We start from the raw sequence: 19,713 nt of genomic DNA, 5'->3' as shown, positions 1-19,713 counted from the left end.
TTATCCACCAAGCGCGTCACGTTGTCATAGAAGGAGATCAGGTTTGTCAAGCAAGACCCGCCTTTCATAAACCCATGCTGACTGGGCCTGATCGCCTGCTTGCCCTGCAAGTGCTGCGTGATGACACCCAAGATAATGTGCTCCATGGGCTTCCCTGGCACTGAGGTCAAACTAACAGGCCTATAGTTCCCCGGGTCAACCTTCTGGCCCTTCTTGTAGATGGGCGTCACATTGGCTAGCCGCCAGTTGACTGGGACCTCCCCTGATAGCCAGGACTGGTGATAAATGACGGAAAGCGGCTTGGCCAGCTCTTCCGCCAGTTCTCTCAGTACCCTCGGGTGGATCCCATCCGGCCCCATCGACTTGCATACATCTAAGTGCTGTAGCAGGTTGCCAACCATTTCCTCATGGATTGTGAGGGCCACATTCTGCTCCCCATGCCCTTGCACCAGCTCAGGGTACTGGGTATCCAGAGAACAACTGGTTTTGCTGCTAAAGACTGAGGCAAAGAAGGCATTAAGCACCTCAGCCTTTTCCTCATCTCTCGTCACTAAGTTTCCCCCCGCATCCAGTAAAGGATGGAGATTCTCCTTAGCCCTCCTTTTCGTGTTAATGTATTTATAAAAACTTTTTCTGTTATTTTTAACAGCAGTAGCCAGACTGAGCTCCAGATGAGTTTTGGCCTTTCTAATTTTGTCCCTACACATCCTTACAACATCCTTATAATCCTTCTGAGTGGCCTGCCCTCTTTTCCAAAGATCATAGACCCTCTATTTTTTCCTAAGCTCTAGCCACAACTCTCTGTTCAGCCAGGCCGGTCTTCTTCCACGCTGGCTCATCTTTGGGCATGTGGATACAGACCGCTCCTGAGCCATTAAGATTTCCTTCTTGAGGAGTGCCCAGCCTTCCTGGACTCCTCTGCCCTTCAGGACTGCCTCCCAAGGGAACCTGCCAGCCAGTATCCTGAACAGCTCAAAGACTGCTCTCCAGAAGTCAAGAGGAGTTGAAGGAACAGCTAGTGCAAGGAACACAAAAATCAGTTGCACCAGACTAATATGTGGTTGTATCCGAGCTTGGAGACTGCAACACAGAATCACAGAATCATTTAGGTTGGAAGAGACCTCCAAGATCACCTAGTCCAACCTCTGACCTAATACTAACAAGCCCTCCACTAAACCATATCCCTAAGCTCTACGTGTAAACGTCTTTTAAAGACCTCCAGGGATGGTGATTGAACCACTTCTCTGGGCAGCCCATTCCAATGCCTAACAACCCTTTCAGTAAAGACGTTCTTCCTAATATCCAACCTAAACCTCCCCTGGCGCAACTTCAGCCCATTCCCTCTCGTCCTGTCACCGGGCACGTGGGAGAATAGACCAACCCCCACCTCGCTACAGCCTCCTTTAAGGTACTTATAGAACGCGATAAGGTTGCCCCTGAGCCTCCTCTTCTCCAGACTGAACAATCCCAGCTCCCTCAGCTGCTCCTCGTAACACTTGTTCTCCAGACCCCTCACCAGCTTCGTTGCCCTTCTCTGGACTTGCTCGAACCCCTTGATATCCTTCTTGTAGCTAGGGGCCCAAAACTGAACACAGTACTCGAGGTGCGACCTCACCAGAGCCGAGTACAGGGGGACAATCACTTCCCTAGCCCTGCTGGCCACACTGTTTCTTATGCAAGCCAGGATGCTGTTGGCCTTCTTGGCCACCTGAGCACACTGCTGGCTCATTCAGCCGACTATCCACCAACACTCCCAGGTCCTTCTCTGCCAGGCAGCTTTCTAACCGCTCAGACCACTCAGATGGCTTTTCCAACCATTTTCCAACTTCCAGATCTAGAGGAACACTTTGGCTGCAGCCTAAAAGCCATGTGTACATAAAAAGCCATGTGTACAGCTGCCCCAAGCCAGCCAATCTTCTTCCCATGACCTGCCAGAAAACAGCAGTGTAGGCATGTAACCAAATTAAAGCCAAAACTCTCAGCCCAGTGCTTGACCTGAATAGTGAGAGAGGATCCGGATCTGGCATTTATACGTGATGGTTTATACACAGCCGAACTGAATACTGTAGTCAGAGGTCATGGGGCTAGATTTTGAAAAGTCCTGCATAAAGAAGAGATCTCAGAAAAGCAAATTTAAATAACATTAATGTCAAGAAAAGGAATTCTGATTGCTACATTCTTTATCTGTCATGACTAGACAGATGAAAATCTATGATGGCAATTTTGCCTTTAAAGTCATTTTCTTTTTTCTTTTATTTATTTATTTTATTTATCGTTATTCATTTTTTTAACAGGCTCTGTACTAATTTTCCTCACAGAATAACTAACAGAAATATGACCCTTGTGCACCTTTTGTAGTTAATTCATTAGGTCAACTCTAACCACTAAGCCCCTTGTCAGGTTATTTCTACCAGTGATAGGGAGCAATTGACCTTAAAACATTGGAGCCGGGTAGATGAACCTATTCCACAAGGTCTCTCGGCTCCACCCTTGTTAAGTGAAATCTGCCAGGTGTGGATCATTTGACCTTTGCTATATAGGAAGCATGAGGAGCTGGGGGGAAGTGCCTCTGCAGGGGAGTTTGAGGCTTGGGTTGTCTAGGGTGCTTTTCTCTTGTGGTGAAATGGACTCAGTGTTCCTCAGTAGGCTGCTTTTTCTTCATGTTTTCTACCATCTCTGTGAAATAGTTTTAGAGGCTCTATGAGCTAGTTATGTTGGTGCTGCCTTCTCAGTACAGTAAAGCCCTGGTGGTACTACTTCACTATGAAGCAGTTTGGAAGTGACTCAAGTTCAGAAGCCAGCAGGTAAGTGTTCCTGGGTTCTACAGTTGCTCAATGTTGAGGAGTTTGAGTACTTCCTTCACCTTGTCTGTTTTCAGTCAAATTACTTACATGGGTTTTAAGCTCCCTTCCTAGCCCCCCAAAAAAAACAAACAAATGATTAAAAAAACAAAACAGCCAACAACCTCAGAAGCTCGAGTGCATCCAGGTAAGCCTGACTTTGAAGAATGTTCTTAAGTATTTGTTAAGACTGAACAACAGGCTGTGTGAAAAATGTGCCTTAACGTGAATTCGAATTTTGCCTTGTGGTAAGAAGAAACAGATTTGGATAGATATTGGTGTCATGATCATTACTTTCACTAAGTGGAAACTGTGAGAATGTGCTGTTCATAAAAGAAATGCTGTTTTCACAGTATGCAGGTCAAAAGCAGTAAAGTCTGTCCTCTTCCCTACAGGCCTGCATCTCGGCTGTGGAGAAACTTTCTGAAGTGGTCCACCACCTTAAAGAGAACTGATCTTCCTCCCCACCTGTACAAACCAGTGTCTCAGCTATCAGGGGTCTATCAGGTCCCTCGTCTATCCTTCTGTGCAACAAAGATGACAGAGGGGTACACAGGCTGGGTGATGTTGTGGTTATACCTATGTGACCATGGAGATGACATTAAAAAGGGATGGAAAACTTACCAGGACACCACAGGCATGGAGATGTGAGTGGCAAGGAAAAAAAAAAAAAAGGGAAAAAGAGGTTTTCTGGGGAACTTCGTGCTCCAAGTTCCCCACCAGATCTGGTCCCCCTTATGATGGGGTTTGTTTTGAACACTGTTTCTTGAAAAGCAAGCACTATTTCCTCCAAAAGTAACATTTTCCTGACGGCCTACAGAAAATTCAGGTCTAAATAGCTTGTAGAATGTGTCAAAGCTTTACCTTTGGCATGTCTCAAAATATAATGCAAATACAATTCCTTGCTTCAAAAGCTATGTATTTTCTGTTTGAAATAGGTCATGTTTTCCTATATTTGTTTGTCTTAAAAAAAAAAACACCTCTTTTTTCTAGTTTCTCTCTCTTATGCCAAACATACTTCTGTGATTCTAGGAATACCCCACCAGGCAGTTTTGAAAGATGGGATGCCCTCAGACATAAAAGCCTTTCTGCTTGCTAAGGCTGTTTTCTTTCTCTGTGTCCTTTAGTGTACTCCAAGTAGCTGCAGTTTCTGCGGTCTTTGCCATGAAAACCGGAGTTTGGAAACTTGAGAATTACCAGGCCTATTCAAGCTTCCCAGGCATTCTGCTGTAAATGTCTGGTAGTTGTAGTTGTCCTGAGAAAGGCTCCTGAATTTTAACATGTTCTGGGAAGGTGTATCCTGCTTAGGGCCATGTGTGGATACTTTGAGTGCTCCTGTGCTACTGCCTGGCTGGGCAGTCTGGAGAAATTGGCTGGTTTGGCAGAAGGCCCCAGCTTAAACAATGTTTGTGGATAACTTGAAGTAGCAGTTATGGTATACCTCCTCTAACGGCACTCTCCCGTCAGCTGGGCTGCAATGGTCTCCACCAGGCACGGTGCTTTCTCTAGGAAGTCAGTACACACCCAGACCGACTGCCCGTCCAAACATGCGGCAGTTCAGGTCTCCGGATGCGAGGAGTGTCTGAGCCTCTTGCTGCCATCGGCGGGAGGCAGAGGGACTGCTTGCGTGAGGTGTGAGCAGGTGGACGACCTGGTCCGCATGGTGGCGGAACTCAAGGAGGAGGTGCAGAGGTTGAGGGATATCAGGGAGTGCGAGCGGGAGATAGACTGGTGGAGTAACTCCCTGCAGGACCGGAGGGAGAGGGACCAGGGTGAGACGCCCCAAAGGGGGGGTGGACCCCCTGCCCTGTTGCCATCAGGCAGAGGGAGGGGACCTGCGAGTTGAGGAGGAATGGAGGCAGGTCCCTTCTTGACCTCGCAGGAGATGCCCTCCCCTTCCGGCGCCGCCTTCCCAGGTGCCCTTGAACAATAGGTTTGAGGCCCTGGAGCTTGAGAGACCGGTGGGTGAGGACGAGGTAGGAAGCCTACCCAGGAGGATGCCTGAGGTGAGGAAGTTGACTCCACGCCTCAGGACTGCCTCCACCAAGAAAGAAAGAAGGGTGATTGTTGTGGGCGACTCCCTCCTCAGGGGAACGGAGGGCCCTATTTGTCGGCCTGACCCCACACATAGGGAAGTCTGCTGCCTCCCTGGGGCCAGGGTCAGAGACGTTACCAGGAAGCTTCCAAACCTGGTTTGCCCCTCTGACTATTACCCGCTTTTGATAGTCCAGGCTGGCAGTGATGATCTTGAAAAGAGAAGCCTCAAGGCTATCAAACGGGACTATAGGGGGCTGGGAAGATTGGTGGAGGGAGCGGGAGTGCAGGTGGTGTTTTTGTCTATCCCTACGGGGGAAGGGAGAGGCACGGAGAGGACACGGAAAGCTCACGTGGTTAATAGGTGGCTCAGAGGCTGGTGCCAGCACAGAAATTTTGGTTTTTTTCACCATGGGGAGCTTTACTCGGCACCCGGCCTGATGGCCCCAGACGGGTCCCTATCTCCAAGGGGAAAACGGATCCTAGGCCAGGAGCTGGCTGGGCTCATAGAGAGAGCTTTAAACTAGGCAAGAAGGGGGACGGGGCTCAAACAAGGCTTGTTGGAGCTGTGCCGGGGAAAACAATGGCTAGGCTGGGGAAGAAGGCGATGGCCCAGCTGAAGTGCATCTACACTAATGCACACAGCATGGGTAACAAACAGGAGGAGCTGGAAGCCATCGTGCAGCAGGAAGGCTACGACTTGGTTGCCATCACGGAGACGTGGTGGGACCGCTCCCATGACTGGAGTGCTGCAATGCCTGGCTATCGGCTCTTCAGGAGGGACAGGCAGCACAGAGGGGGTGGTGGCGTGGCTCTCTACGTTAGAGAATCTTTTGATGTTGTGGAACTCCAGGCTGGGAATGATAAGGTTGAATCCCTGTGGGTTAGGATCCGCGGGAAGGCCGGCAAGGCTAGCATCCTGGTCGGGGTCTGTTATAGACCGCCGAACCAGGATGAGGAGACGGATGAGGAGTTTTATAGGCAACTGACAGAAGTTGCAAAACCGTCAGCACTTGTCCTCGTGGGGGACTTCAACTTCCCGGATATATCCTGGAAACACTACACGGCACGGAGAAAGCAGTCTAGGAGGTTTCTGGAGAGCGTGGGAGATAGCTTCCTGACGCAGCTGGTCAGTGAACCTACCAGGGGTGGTGCCCCGCTAGACCTTCTCTTCACAAACAGAGAAGGACTGGTGGGAGATGTGGTGGTCGGAAGCTGTCTTGGACAGAGTGACCACGAAATGGTAGAGTTCTCTATTCTTGGCGAGGCCAGGAAGGGGACCAGTAAAACTGCTGTCTTGGACTTCCGGAGGGCTGACTTTGAGCTGCTCAGGACGCTGGTTGGCCGAGTCCCTTGGGAGGCGGTTCTGAAGGGCAGAGGAGTCCAGGAAGGCTGGGCGCTCCTCAAGAAGGGAATCTTAACGGCACAGGAGCGGTCCGTCCCCACGTGCCCAAAGACGAGCCGGCGTGGAAGAAGACCGGCCTGGCTCAACAGAGAGTTGCGGCTTGTGCTTAGCAGAAATAAGAGGGTTTATAATCTTTGGAAAAAAGGGCGGGCCACTGAGGAGGACTACAAGGATGTAGCGAGGCTGTGCAGGGAGAAAATTAGAAAGGCCAAAGCTCATCTGGAGCTCAACCTGGCTACTGTCGTTAAAGACAACAAAAAATCCTTTTACAAATATATCAACACGAAACGGAGGACTAAGGAGAATCTCCATCCTTTACTGGATGCGAGGGGAAACCTAGTTACTAAGGATGAGGAAAAGGCTGAGGTGCTTAATGCCGCCTTTGCCTCAGTCTTTAGCAGCAATACCGGTTGTTCTCTGGATACCCAGTGCCCTGAGCTGGCGGAAGGGGATGGGGAGCAGGATGTGGCCTTCGCTATCCATGAGGAAATGGTTGGCGACCTGCTAAGGAGCTTGGATGTGCGCAAGTCGATGGGGCCGGATGGGATGCACCCGAGGGTACTGAAAGAACTGGCGGCGGAGCTGGCTGAGCTGCTTTCCATCATTTATCGGCAGTCCTGGCTATCGGGGGAGGTCCCAGTTGACTGGCGGCTAGCCAATGTGACGCCCATCTATAAGATGGGCCGGAGGGCAGACCCGGGAAACTATAGGCCTGTTAGTTTGACCTCAGTGCCAGGAAAGCTCATGGAGCAGATTATCTTGAGGGTCATCACGCGGCACTTGCAGGGCGAGCAGGCGATCAGGCCCAGTCAGCATGGGTTTATGAAAGGCAGGTCCTGCTTGACGAACCTGATCTCCTTCTATGGCAAAGTGACGCGCTTGGTGGATGAGGGAAGGGCTGTGGATGTGGTTTACCTTGACCTCAGTAAGGCTTTTGACACCGTTCCCCACAACATTCTCCTCAAGAAACTGGCTGCTCGGGGCTTGGACTGGCATACGCTTCGCTGGGTTAGAAACTGGCTGGATAGCCGGGCCCAGAGAGTTGTGGTGAATGGAGTCAAATCTGGCTGGAGGCTGGTCACAAGTGGTGTCCCCCAGGGCTCGGTACTGGGGCCAGTCCTCTTCAATATCTTTATCGATGATCTGGATGAGGGCGTCCGGTGCACCCTCAGTAAGTTTGCAGATGACACCAAGCTAAGTGCGTGTGTCGATCTGCTCGAGGGCAGGAAGGCTCTGCAGGAGGATCTGGATAGGCTGGACCGATGGGCTGAGGTCAACTGTATGAAGTTCAACAAGGCCAAGTGCCAGGTCCTGCACCTGGGGCGCAACAACCCCAAGCAGAGCTACAGGCTGTGAGATGAGTGGCTGGAAAGCTGCCTGGCAGAGAAGGACCTGGGAGTATTGGTTGATAGTCGGCTGAATATGAGCCAGCAGTGTGCTCAGGTGGCCAAGAAGGCCAACAGCATCCTGGCCTGTATAAGAAGCAGTGTGGCCAGCAGGTCTAGGGAAGTGATTGTCCCCTTGTACTCGGCTCTGGTGAGGCCGCACCTCGAGTACTGTGTTCAGTTTTGGGCCCCTAGCTACAAGAAGGTCATGGAGGTGTTCGAGCGAGTCCAGAGAAGGGCGACCAAGCTGGTGAGGGGTCTGGAGAACAAGTGTTACGAGGAGCGGCTGAGGGAGCTGGGCTTGTTCAGTCTGGAGAAGAGGAGGCTCAGGGGCGACCTTATTGCTCTCTACAGTTACCTTAAAGGAGGCTGTAGTGAGGTGGGGGTTGGTCTGTTCTCCCACGTGCCTGGTGACAGGACAAGAGGGAATGGGCGAAAGTTGCGACAGGGGAGTTTTAGGTTGGATGTTAGGAAGTACTTCTTTACCGAAAGGGTTATTAAGCATTGGAACGGGCTGCCCAGGGAGGTGGTGGAGTCACCATCCCTGGAGGTCTTTAAAAGACGTTTAGATGTAGAGCTTAGCGATATGGTTTAGTGGAGTACTTAGTGTTAGGTCGGAGGTTGGACTCGATGATCTTGAGGTCTCTTCCAACCTAGAAATCTGTGTCTGTGTCTATACACTATGAATATTTGAATGCAGTTTTTCAAATGTTCAATTTAAATGAAGGCAAAATAAGACATCTTCATCTAGACCAGGGCAAAGCAATTTTGAAAGCTGTTTTTTTTTGTGTGCACTGAGTGAGCTGCAGATGCAGATATGATGGTAGACTTGGTTATTTCCCTGCCCTAAATCTAGCTCAGTAGTTTGGGCCATTTTCTCTGTGTGCACTTATAGAGAAACAAAACAGAAAAGCCAAACACATTGCATTGATTGACCAGCACTTTGATTTTTAATTTTTCAAAGGCAGTATCTATAGATACATAAAGCATTCTGCTTGGTTTTTAGTTATATATCTTTTAAAGATTGATTTTTCTTTAAACATGATTACATCTTTGGCAAGGAAGGAGGCTACTTGTCTAGCTTCCTTTTTCAGTGCCTATGAAGGTTGTTGAAAATGCAGTGGTTTGACATGCTATGCATTCCTTGTGGTATATGATCCAGGGTAAGTTCAGAAAAAAAAACAAACACGTTGTCTTGGAAGTCAATGCCTTTACTATATCCATTTAGCTTCTATCTCAGCCTTCCTCCCCGTATGAGCTATAGTAATAAAATTGAACAGAAAAATGCCTACTGGAGAGATGTGCTGTTTTAATGCACGCCTTTCATTGTTATGTTTCTGTTTCAGTTAGCTTACTATGCTTGTAAGTAAAGTAGGAAAAAAATGCAGGAATGAGAGAAAGAAAACTGAGCAGAGAAAGAAAAAGATTGTCACTGTCTCAGTACTGGAACACTCTGTAGCTGAAGGGTGAAATTCAGGCCCCACTGAGCAGGTTGGACTTTGAATTCACTAAACAAGAAATGAGTTTTTCCAGGTCAGTTACTGTCTCGCTTTTTGAAGCCAGTGTGTTCCTAACGAGGGAAAACAACACAGGAAAAGAAGAGGATAGTTTCTCAGCAACCCAGAACTGATTCATGCTGCTGGAATCATAACTTGGAGTTAGAGCCCTTCAAGCTCTGTAATGGAGGTGTTTCTCTGATAAGCATGACTACTTTCAATCTTTTCCCCATCTATTTGAGAAATAAATCAGGCAGATATTATAGTTTATCTGCTTGTCCTGCATATAACTTAGTTGCAGTACATCAAGGCAAATGAAAAAGAATTCCTTCCTGTTTTGCTTTCCTTGAAGAGATTTTGTATTTGTTTTTTCCTTAGTCTGGTAATTCCAGAAAGTGAAACCCTTTGTTTAAAACAGAACCAGAAGAGATGAACAAGCCAAAACCCTGCATCCAAACCCTCGTGTGGCATAGATGCAGATAATAAGAGCAATATAAGGTTTATGCCTAAAGGTGAATGCAATAAATTGCTTGCTTATCAAATGAATGGGGGAGAGTTGATTTTTTTCAAAAATAATTTAATTTACATAGGTGAAATACTAATGCAGCATGGTTAAAACTGGTAGTAATTACAAATACAAAGCACTTGCTGACCAAAGTAACTTGGTTGCATATGACTAATGTAGATTCATTTCTTTTATTTAGACACAAATTTAAAAAGTTAGATATGCAAAAAAGAAAAGCATTATGTCAGATTTTTGATACCTGAGAAAGCTCCTTTTCCCCACTCCCTTTTTCTTCTTCGCATGTTTAATTGTAATTTTATAGATCCTGTTCTAAGAAAATCAGCAAAAAAAAAACCTTTACCACAATTAAGTGAAAGTAGCTGGACTTTACCACACGCTCAGGTTCCTTTATTTGTAGGGGTTATCAGGTTTGGACATCAGTGTTGGATTTAAGAGTTTAATTTTTTGAAAAATATTATTTTTAGAGGGAAGAGAGATCACCTTTAAAGTGGCCTAACTGAAGTTTTTAAGGTGATACCTGATGTTTTGTCTCTTACTAATCATGCTATTTTTTTCTGAAGATAGTTTCTGTGAGACTGGTTTAGAGAGGCTTTAGCACTACTTGGCTTTCTGCATGAAAATAAGTTAATTTCATTGTGGCGAGACAAGTTGGCGAAGAGGGATTTTAGAATATTGCAGAAAAGACAGTATGTTGAAATTGTAGAACTCCTCACTTCCTCACACTGACAGATGAAGCCACCGGTATTTGATATCACTAAATACTGTGATAGCATTCTTGCATTTGGGCTGTGAGACAGTGATGGTTTGAGGAGGAAGGAAGAGTATGTGAGGTGGGCCCCTGTGTTACTTTACTAAGCTTCTCCTGCAGCTTTATCTCAGGAATAACTTCCCTGAAGCTGTAGGACTTCTGAAGGATTTTTATCCCAGAATGAAGACTGCAGTAAGTTTGTAACTGTAAGTTTGGATGCTTTGATGCATGGAATCCTTGCTTCAGAGCAACCTGCTCCTCGGCACCCACAGACTGCACTACTGAGTGGCAATTCATTAGTCTTTTGCAAACTGTTGGAAGCTGAAAATTATTCTTGTGTACAAGAATTGTGTAGTGTTGTGTTTGTTTCCCTCTGAACTGCTGGCATGGAGAGGTTATGCAGGTAACACTGCCCAAGTGTTGGGGAGTGAAATGAAGAGAGGCCAGTGGGAAGAGGGCTATTGTTGGTGCTGCACTAGTAGCCTGTGATGACAGTGTTACAAGTTGGTAACCTTTAGAATTGAAACACTGTCATGCTACTGTTGAAGTGCTCATCAGTAATCCAAGCTCATGACTTTATTCCTGTTCATATTAATGAATGGTGACTTTCCATTGCTACAAGTGTGGGTGTACAAATTACAGGTACATTGTGTGTACCCTCAGAGATAAGGTGGGGAAGGACAAGTAATTGGAAGCTGTGTTGTGAATGGTAAAGTGATATAGGCATTTATAATGTTAGCAGTGATCTACTGGAACATGCTTCACCAAATTCAAGTGATGTTTAGTTGACTAAAGTGGTTAGGCAGGGACATATACCTACAAATCCAAATGTGCAACTTGCTTCCCAGATGTAAGTCTCATGCCTGATGAATCCAGCTTTGAAAGTGACGGTTGCTTAGCAAGATGCTACCAGTCTAGATTGCAGGGTTGGTTCCATGTTTCAAGGTTTTTCCTTAAAATGTGTTTGCAAAGTTTGGTGATGTTTTAGGTGAATGAGAAATACTTAAGAGGTCTGAAATCGTAATATGGCCATGGAAGTCATCTCCAAACAACTCGAAATGGAACACGAAGTCAGCTGATAAAAGCTGTGGCTGAATCTGTGGACCTTACCAGCAGTCACTTCTGAACTTCTGTTGCATGTCAAAGGCAGTTTCTGCAATGCAGCTTTTTCACTAGGCAAGCTTTTGGTCTAAGGTGAACTAGATGAGCTAAAGCCAGATTTCACTTCTGTTTATTCTTCCTTTATTAAATTATTTGAAACAATCTGAGCCAATATGAAGCCAGTTTCTGTGACAAATGTGTGCTAGATGTAACTGCATTATAGTGACAAAAAAATATCTATTGCATTTATTACATAACCACAGTCATGGATGTAGAACAGGTAGTATTGTTAGGTCAAACATGCAAGCTGGGTAACCTCTGCTTTAGCATGCTGTAGCATTATCAGACAAGTAAATGTTGTGCAGGAGAGAGAGAGTTTGGAATGCATGTTGCTATGAGTTCATGACCTTAAATTTCAGCCCCCTCTGTCACACAAAGGTTATAAAAGTTAACCAAATGTCATCCTTAAACATTTTGCATTACCTATTGTGGCTTTTTGTGCCAAGTGTCTTTAGAGAAATCCCTGAGAACTACTGTGGCTCAGACAAATTATTATTATTATTCATTTTGCAGCCAGCCTGGCTCCTTATTAGCTACACTTTTTCCTAGGTACAAACTCATGCTCTCCCTGTCTGAAACTTGCTCAGACCTTGATTCCTCTTTATTTGTAGTCAGGAAGTAGATGGCACCAATTAATTTTAAGGACAGTCTGTCCTTGCCCAGTAAGAGCTGACACTTCTTTTTAAAAAACCCTGCTCTGTAACCTGCAGTGCCCTTTGCTCTTTTGTCCAGTCCCCAAAGTATTTTGGTTTCCTATGAATCCCTGAACCTTACCCTTTTCTCTTCATCATTCATTCTCTTATCATTTCTGAGGTGAACAACCAAGTGCATTCTTCTTTCTATACTGCTTAGCTTTTTTCCCCTGTATATCCTTGGATTTACTTTCATTTCCTTAATTTTATCCTGATAATCTAACCAATTTGCAGAGAAAATGGGATTAATCCTTGCTTTCTGAATTATCCTCCTTGCTCCCTTTCTCTCATCCTAGCCCATCTTCTTCCTTCACTGTTGACAGCTGCACAATTTTCATTTGGCATACAGAGTCATTGCGATTGTGGAGTCTGATTTCAGTCTGCTTCCTTATTAAATAAGTAGTACTGTCCTCCCCCACTGGGAAACATTTTTCTGTCTGGATGTATTCATGCTGCCTCCCTGCCTTGACTATCATGACCTCTTTTTTTCACTTGTCTCCATCTCTTTCTCTTTCGTTACCAAAGGCCTGTGACTAAACATCTTTCACCCAATGCAAAACAAGACTATATCCTGAAAATCTCCTGCTGGTTGCCTGATTCCCTTGCATAAAATTTTAGTTCCCTATCTAGGCGCACCAAAGTGCTGCTTTTGTTAACCCCAGTTGACTTTACTGCTGCTTTCTGTCTCTATTTTCTTGCAAAACATAAGGTTTGGGACATTGCTATATTAGGGAGAAAGATATATATATTTTTAATGCTAAATGTTTTATCTGTGGGGTACCTTATCAGGCTTCACTGTTTGCTTCTAGTACTGAAGTAGCAGAAGCCAACTGTATATATCTTGTGTTTAGCTGTTCTTTACATGAACTAGGGAATGGTACTGTGTAGTGTCACAAAGATAGACATGCTGGCATTTGGGAAAGAGTACACAAAATTAGATTTGTTTTTCTGTCTTGCATCTTTTAATTTCCTTTTCCCTCTTGTTTTACCTCACTGCCTGGCTAATTCAGGCTGTGAGCTGTAGTCAGGGTGACTTGAATTTCCTCTCTTGCAAAGTGCCTTGATACTACAGTGAAGCTTAAGTAAAGAAGTGTATTTTACTTATTGACTCCCAAATATTGGAAGCTGAGACAAGTCTTACTAAGACTTTTCTTGACTATCCAAACTGTTGTCACTGACTACTTTGAACTTGTAGGTTTATTGTTTTTTGAATTCTTTTCCTAAACTTCCTTATGATTTTAGAGAGAATACAACCAAGGTGTTTTCACAAACAACTTTCTTTGCCAGCCAATTGTTTTGAGCTACAGATTGTTCTCAGAGCTGCAGTTTGGGGTTTTAAGGAAGTTTCCTTTAATATTTGAGGAATTGTATAAAAGTTGAATATCTGCTAATAATCTTGTAATCTGAAGGGAAAATCTTTGTAATATGGGGTGAGTTCTGTGAGGGACTTGAATTTATGCTATGGTTTGAAAAACAAAACCAAACCACCCTAGTTTATGGTTGTATTATGTTTTATAAATAGGAATCTTCAGCTGACATAGAAACCTGCTTATATGCTTTGTGGTTTTTATTTTTTTTAGTCCCTTGAGTTTATGCAGAACTTGATTTAAAAAGCTGTCATTTCAGCCTGAATGTTATGTGGAGTTTTACAAGAATGAAAACCCCATTTATTTCTGTGAGGGAATTACTATATATTTATTGTGTGTACTTGGATATAAATGGAGAAAGATTGGTTTAGTTTGTGATGCACAATCAGCAAATTGACTGGCTGATTTAAACCTTCAGAAAAACAAAATGACCTTGGGGGGGAAAGACTGTTTGATTAGATTATCTGTGGATGTAAGGCAGGGAATTCATGAATGATAGAGGGAGCTTCAAAATGAAATGTAGGGGAAGGAAGGAAAATGATGAACGAAACCTGTTAAACTGCTGAGCTCTCTTTTTCTCCAGTGCATTCAGCTCAGTGAATTAATTAGATTAAGTCACATCAGCCCTCATTGCTGGAAGAGTTCAGCAGGGAAGGGAATTTCAGTGGTAGCATGCATAGCTGAGCTTAGCACTTGTGGGCTGCCTATGATGGTGTGGTGCTACCAGCTAAAGCCATTTACTGATTCGATAGCTGCCACAATTTTTATTTTTTTGTGATATGTGGAAACTTAGCTTACAGTTGGAAAGGTATGTTGGAGAAAAGTTTATTTTTCTTCTTTAAGAGAAACCACCTGGGGCAGCTTGGAGAAAGACAAAACAAAATAACATTTTACCATTTCTCTACTTGGTGAAAGTTTCTAGAAGTTCTCTTTATATTAACAGGGTAAGAGGTACAGTACACTAAGGAAAAAATTTATTCTCTTCAAAATTTCTCAGTTTTCCCTAATCTCACCTCATGAACTTCTTAAGTACATCTTCCACTTCCCCCAAAGCCATTTCAACAGCTTGTAAGAACCACCCACTGCTAACCATGACCAAGTCCTTTGTTTCATTCTCTGCTTTCCACTTTCTCTTCTGAGCTTTTTTTCACCCCTTTCTTCTGCTGGACTATTTTTATTTAGCAGCTCATTTTTTTTGCCACACAAATTATTCCTTCAGCCAGTTCTCAGTGACCCCCTTTAATTCTCTTATGATGCCTTTCAACAATTAAGCTGTACTGGTCTGTAACCATGGCATTCTCATACATGGTACACTTTTTCCCTCCTGATATAGAGTCCTCCTTTCTCTAGTCTTTCATGCTAAAGGATTCTAAATCTGTGACTTATTCCTAATTAATCCTTAATAAGGGGCTTACTCTATTCTGATCTGAGCAAATGCAGCCCGGTGAATCAGGCTTGAGAGATTTTTCTTGAGGAGTAAAGGGAGAGAGCTAGTTACTTGGTTTGATGGAGTTTTGTTATTGTTTTAGCCACAAGAACAAACAAAACCCCAAACCAGATCCAAAAGAGTATCTTTTTCTTTAAACCTGAAACTAATGTCAGGTTGAATTAAGCTAATAGCTCAGGCTAAAAGAATTATAGCTAAATTTACGAGATCACATTCACTGTTTTCTTTTCTTACTTCATATAAAGTAGCTCAGTAGTTAGGGTGCTGTTTTGTGAGGTATGCAACACTTCTGAAGATTTCTATATTAACCTGTAAATCTTCCTTTTTTTTTTCCCCTCCCTGGAGAATGTTGTAAGCAGCAAGTAATGAGATGTTGAGAGCAATAGACCCTTATTTAAAGTATTTTGGCTGAAGCATAGATCAGATGTCTTATTTTCCACACTCCAGGTTCATCCTGTCAATAATGTCTTGATTGAAAAATGAAAAAGTCTCTCCAAGAGCTGTTTTGGGACTTGGGAGACCAGGATTTTGAACCTTGCTTGAGTGAGAGAGGATGCTGGTAACATAAGACCCAAACTTGACTAAATGATTAGCTGTATTACTATATATTTAACTTATTTCTCAAGTTAGTGATTTAGACTTAAGAGTAAAAAGAGTAATTGATCTTGAGAGTTCCAGGAAATTTTTAAGGAATATACTGTAATATTTCACGTTTCAGTAAACACTCACTTTTCAAGGAAATGAGGGTGTATAGCTGATTAATAGTTCTTTGTCTGGAAAGAAAACTAATGTTGATGCATATTTCTTGTATATCAGATATCTAATTTAACCTGTTTCTCTTTGAGAAAGACTGCCCTCTTTTGGATGTATCTAAAACTGGTTTAATTGTGAAGACTACAACTACTTGACGTTGATCTGCTTTGACTGTGTAAGCAGTTGAAGTTCCATGGATAGCTGTGGTAGACACCATATTGATATAAAATTCTATGTAGCTGTGGTTATCTATGACAGTAATAGTCGACATCTTCAGTAGGATATGAAGTTAGTTGCATTTAAGTTTCATATATATGTGAATCTCACTGTGTGATATACGTGGTGTATATATATATATACACACACCATACTTTAAAAAAAAAAAAGGAATTGTGGGCTTTCCTTATTTCTAATAGTTTCCTAGTCATGTGAAATTATGCCTCCCCATAACTCTAGCATTTTTTGTTGTTAGTTTATCAGTCCTATTTTTTTCTCATTAAATCTAGAGTGCTATTTAGTTATTTTCTCCTTTTTCCTTTTAAAAAGTCCACTTTTTGTTGTCTTGACCTCTTGCCCTATAAAACAGATGACATACAATTTTATCTTTTTCATCATAAATTGATAAAGGTAGTTAACCTTTCAATAGAGTTGGCAGGTGGATGACAAAACAGATGCATAGGTATTGGAAAAAAAAAATGAAAGAAATAATAGTTTGTAAATCAATCAACCCACGGTACATTTCTAGCAAATATATACTGTAACTTGTAATCATTGATGACCTACATTAAATGGATTGATTGCAATTCATTCACGAAGGAGCAGCTGTTCAAATCAGGCTGAGGATTCAGTCTGGGATCTCTACCTATCAATTCAGAGCATGGCACTGAAAGACTTGCAGTTTTGTAGGATCACAAGTGTCTGTTCAATTAAAGTAGAAGGGCCATCTCCATGCTTATCTGGGCTAGCAGAAAAAGAAAATCTGTGTTTGCTACTTGAAGGTAGCACAGTAACACCTCATGTCAATACTTAGTGTTTAGAGCCTAGCTGTCTAGAAGGTTTGCATTATTTTTGTACGTTTGAATATGATTGCTTATAATGCAGTAATGTTTTAAAGTCTTGGTCATAGAACAAGATCATGCTGTTCTAAGAGGTTGCACAGCAAGTCTTTACTCCAAGGAACATTCAGTCTAGGTATAAGACAAGAGATAATTAACGGATATGGGCAGCATGCTGCCATAATGTTACAGATCAGTAGGACAGCCAGAAAAAAATCCTGATCTCCTTCATATCCAGATAGATGATGTCCTGACATAATATTCTGACTTAAAAATGGCTGTTATGTGTACCATCTGCATATGACGTTACTAGAATACTTGAGTTTTATTGACAATGCCAACTAAACACAGAAAATGTAGTTACCACCTTGCTAAATCATGTGTACTTTATTGCCTTGTTAGATAAATCTGCCCCTTGGCAGCCTTTCCTATCATCTTTGTTTTATTAATGAGTAGTTTTGCTTTGCATTTTGAAAGAGGACATTCCTCTTCTGGCAGACCATGCTTTCTGGAGATACTAACGCTAGCTGTGGGTGAGATAAGTGATGACTTCCAACATGAGAAGATGTGTAAGTAATTTATGAATTAAAGCCTTTTATTGAGCAAGTACATCCAACTGTTAGAATGAGATTATCCAGTTAGGTATTTTGAAAATAAATTAATTTCTTTTGACTTGCATTTATGAAGCTATCCATTCCAGAGTCTGTTTCACCACAAAATGGTGACCTAAATAAATAAATAAAATCTGTTGGATTATGTCTTTCTCTTCTGTTTTGCCCTTTCAAAGGTTAGAGCTTCTTTTTCATTTTGGCAGTGGACATGTTGGTGAAATGGAAAACTTTTTTTTGGTGTGCTTCAGTGTAGCTAGTCTGTAGTTATGAGATACATAACAGTGACTGTGTTACTCCTTTTGGTTCCAAGGACAAGATTAAATACTGTATGTGAAATATATTTCCTTTTGATATTAGTGGACAAATGTATATTGACTTCTGCAGATCCAGATTGTTGCTCTGTCTACATACTTGAATGATTTTTCTTTAGAATATAACTTATGGTAATGAAATTTGTTTCAAAGAAAATATATAAACCCCAACCAACTAGTATAATATTTATTTTTCTTTATTTGTGAAATTAATCAGTGTGTTTAAAGCAAAAGCAAAATTGGAGGCAGAATTGCCAAAACTCTAACTTAGTTGGGCATACCTCTGCCTTTATTTTTGAAGAGGTTCTCAGATAGTAAAAGCTTGGAAATGTTGTTGCCTAGATTTAGTCAGCTTTGTTGGGGAGTTTTTCAAAGACTCATTACTCCTGCCAAAATCTACTTGCTGAATGGTTTATAGGAATTAGGTGGATTAAAGACACACTGTAAACAAACTTGTGTATGTTGTCCAAGAATTGCAATACAAAAGAGCTTTGTTTTCTCTATTTTTTTCACTTGGATTGGTAGTAAGATGAGGCAGAGTAAGAAAACAAGCATGTGACTTTATTGGAAATCTGCTAATGTTCGAATTTTTTAATCTCCTTTTACACAAATTCTTTACTAAATGTTGGCTGGCAGAGCAAATGGAAGGAGTATGCATAAATCAATATTTTTAGTGATTTTTTCCCCTATTTTATGGTAAAATTGCATTTGAAGCATATTTTATGCAGTTCCCATTTTTACTCAGAAATTTGGACAACAGTCTGATAAATAAGAATGTGAGTTTACTGCTATTCAACTTTTTAAACAGATTTTGGAAGACTTCTCCCTTGACATCAAGTACACCTATCAGTCTTACACAGTCAAATCTGTGGTATCTGAACTACTGCAACACTGCTCACCTGGGACGTGTATGTGATGGCTAGAAAAATTGTAGATTGAGATCTCTATTGTTGGTATTCATTTCTCAACAGTGGACTGGACTTAATCACAGGGTCTGTTGAAAGATTAGAATTTTGAGGTTTCATTGCTTAGGTTCCTCAAGATGCTACTGTACATCAAGAGGATTTTTAATGGGAAATGAGCCTTTTTCCAGTTCTGTTTATTTTTTAGTTTCATATTTTTCTCTGCCACTCTTTTCACCCTTTGTAATTCTTTTCCTTTACTTTCCTCTTTTGCTATCAAATTCTCTCACTTGTATTGATCTCTCTTCCATTTCAAAACTCCAAATTTCTCTTTAATCCAAACCATTTTTTTCCTCAGTGCCTTTTTCTTGTGACATACTAAATTATTCTTCTGTGGAAAAGTCTAGACATGCTGTCTGCTACAGAGCTCCTCTCCTACCCAGTATGTCCCACTGAGCTGTGTTATTGATTCTTAATCTCTGTTGGGTCACTTCACCTTTTACTTCTACTCTCCACGAAGACCATTCCAACTCATGTTTGAGGTCAGCTGTCTTTACTCCAGTGCTCGTTATAGGACCATTATTAAATCTATCTTCCTTTCTTCCACTTCCCAAGAAGTCCAAATCTTCTTTGTTTTGTACTGAACAATGTGACTTGCTATCAATGTCTTAGCTAATTTGTCACTTTCTCTTTTAAAGGACTTGAAGGCATCTGTAAAACTCGAAAGAGTAGTTAAGACTAGTTATCAGTAGTTACTAATAGCTAACTTCTAACAGGATATTGTTGATTTGAGTCTCTTTGGGATGTGAGGAAGGTAGAAAGACTGAGGATGACAGTATGTATAGAAACCTCTGTGCGTGTATTGTGGGATTCCACCAGTGCACACTCCACAAGGTGCAGTGCACAGTAGATTTATTTTTTTCCAAGATCATCCTTGAAATTTGAGTTCTTGTTTCCAGACAAGATGCTTTCAAATGGGA

At 42.6% G+C, this 19,713-nt stretch overlaps 1 protein-coding gene across 1 annotated transcript in view; it reads left to right on the top strand.

Annotated features, from left to right (window-relative positions):
• Positions 1-19,713, top strand: part of RGS7 (regulator of G protein signaling 7) — a 308,925-nt gene that overhangs the window by 21,061 nt on the left and 268,151 nt on the right. The window contains exon 4 of the mRNA XM_035558119.2: positions 3,236-3,487. Within this exon, the coding sequence (XP_035414012.1) occupies positions 3,452-3,487 (36 nt within the window). The 5' untranslated portion in view covers positions 3,236-3,451. The remainder of the gene's footprint in view (positions 1-3,235; positions 3,488-19,713) is intronic.

This window comes from Cygnus atratus, chromosome 3, assembly GCF_013377495.2.
Source record: "Cygnus atratus isolate AKBS03 ecotype Queensland, Australia chromosome 3, CAtr_DNAZoo_HiC_assembly, whole genome shotgun sequence".
Classification (NCBI taxonomy): Eukaryota; Metazoa; Chordata; class Aves; order Anseriformes; family Anatidae; genus Cygnus; species Cygnus atratus.
Note: the sequence above shows the minus strand (reverse complement) of the source record. Positions and strands in the feature narration are given on the sequence as shown.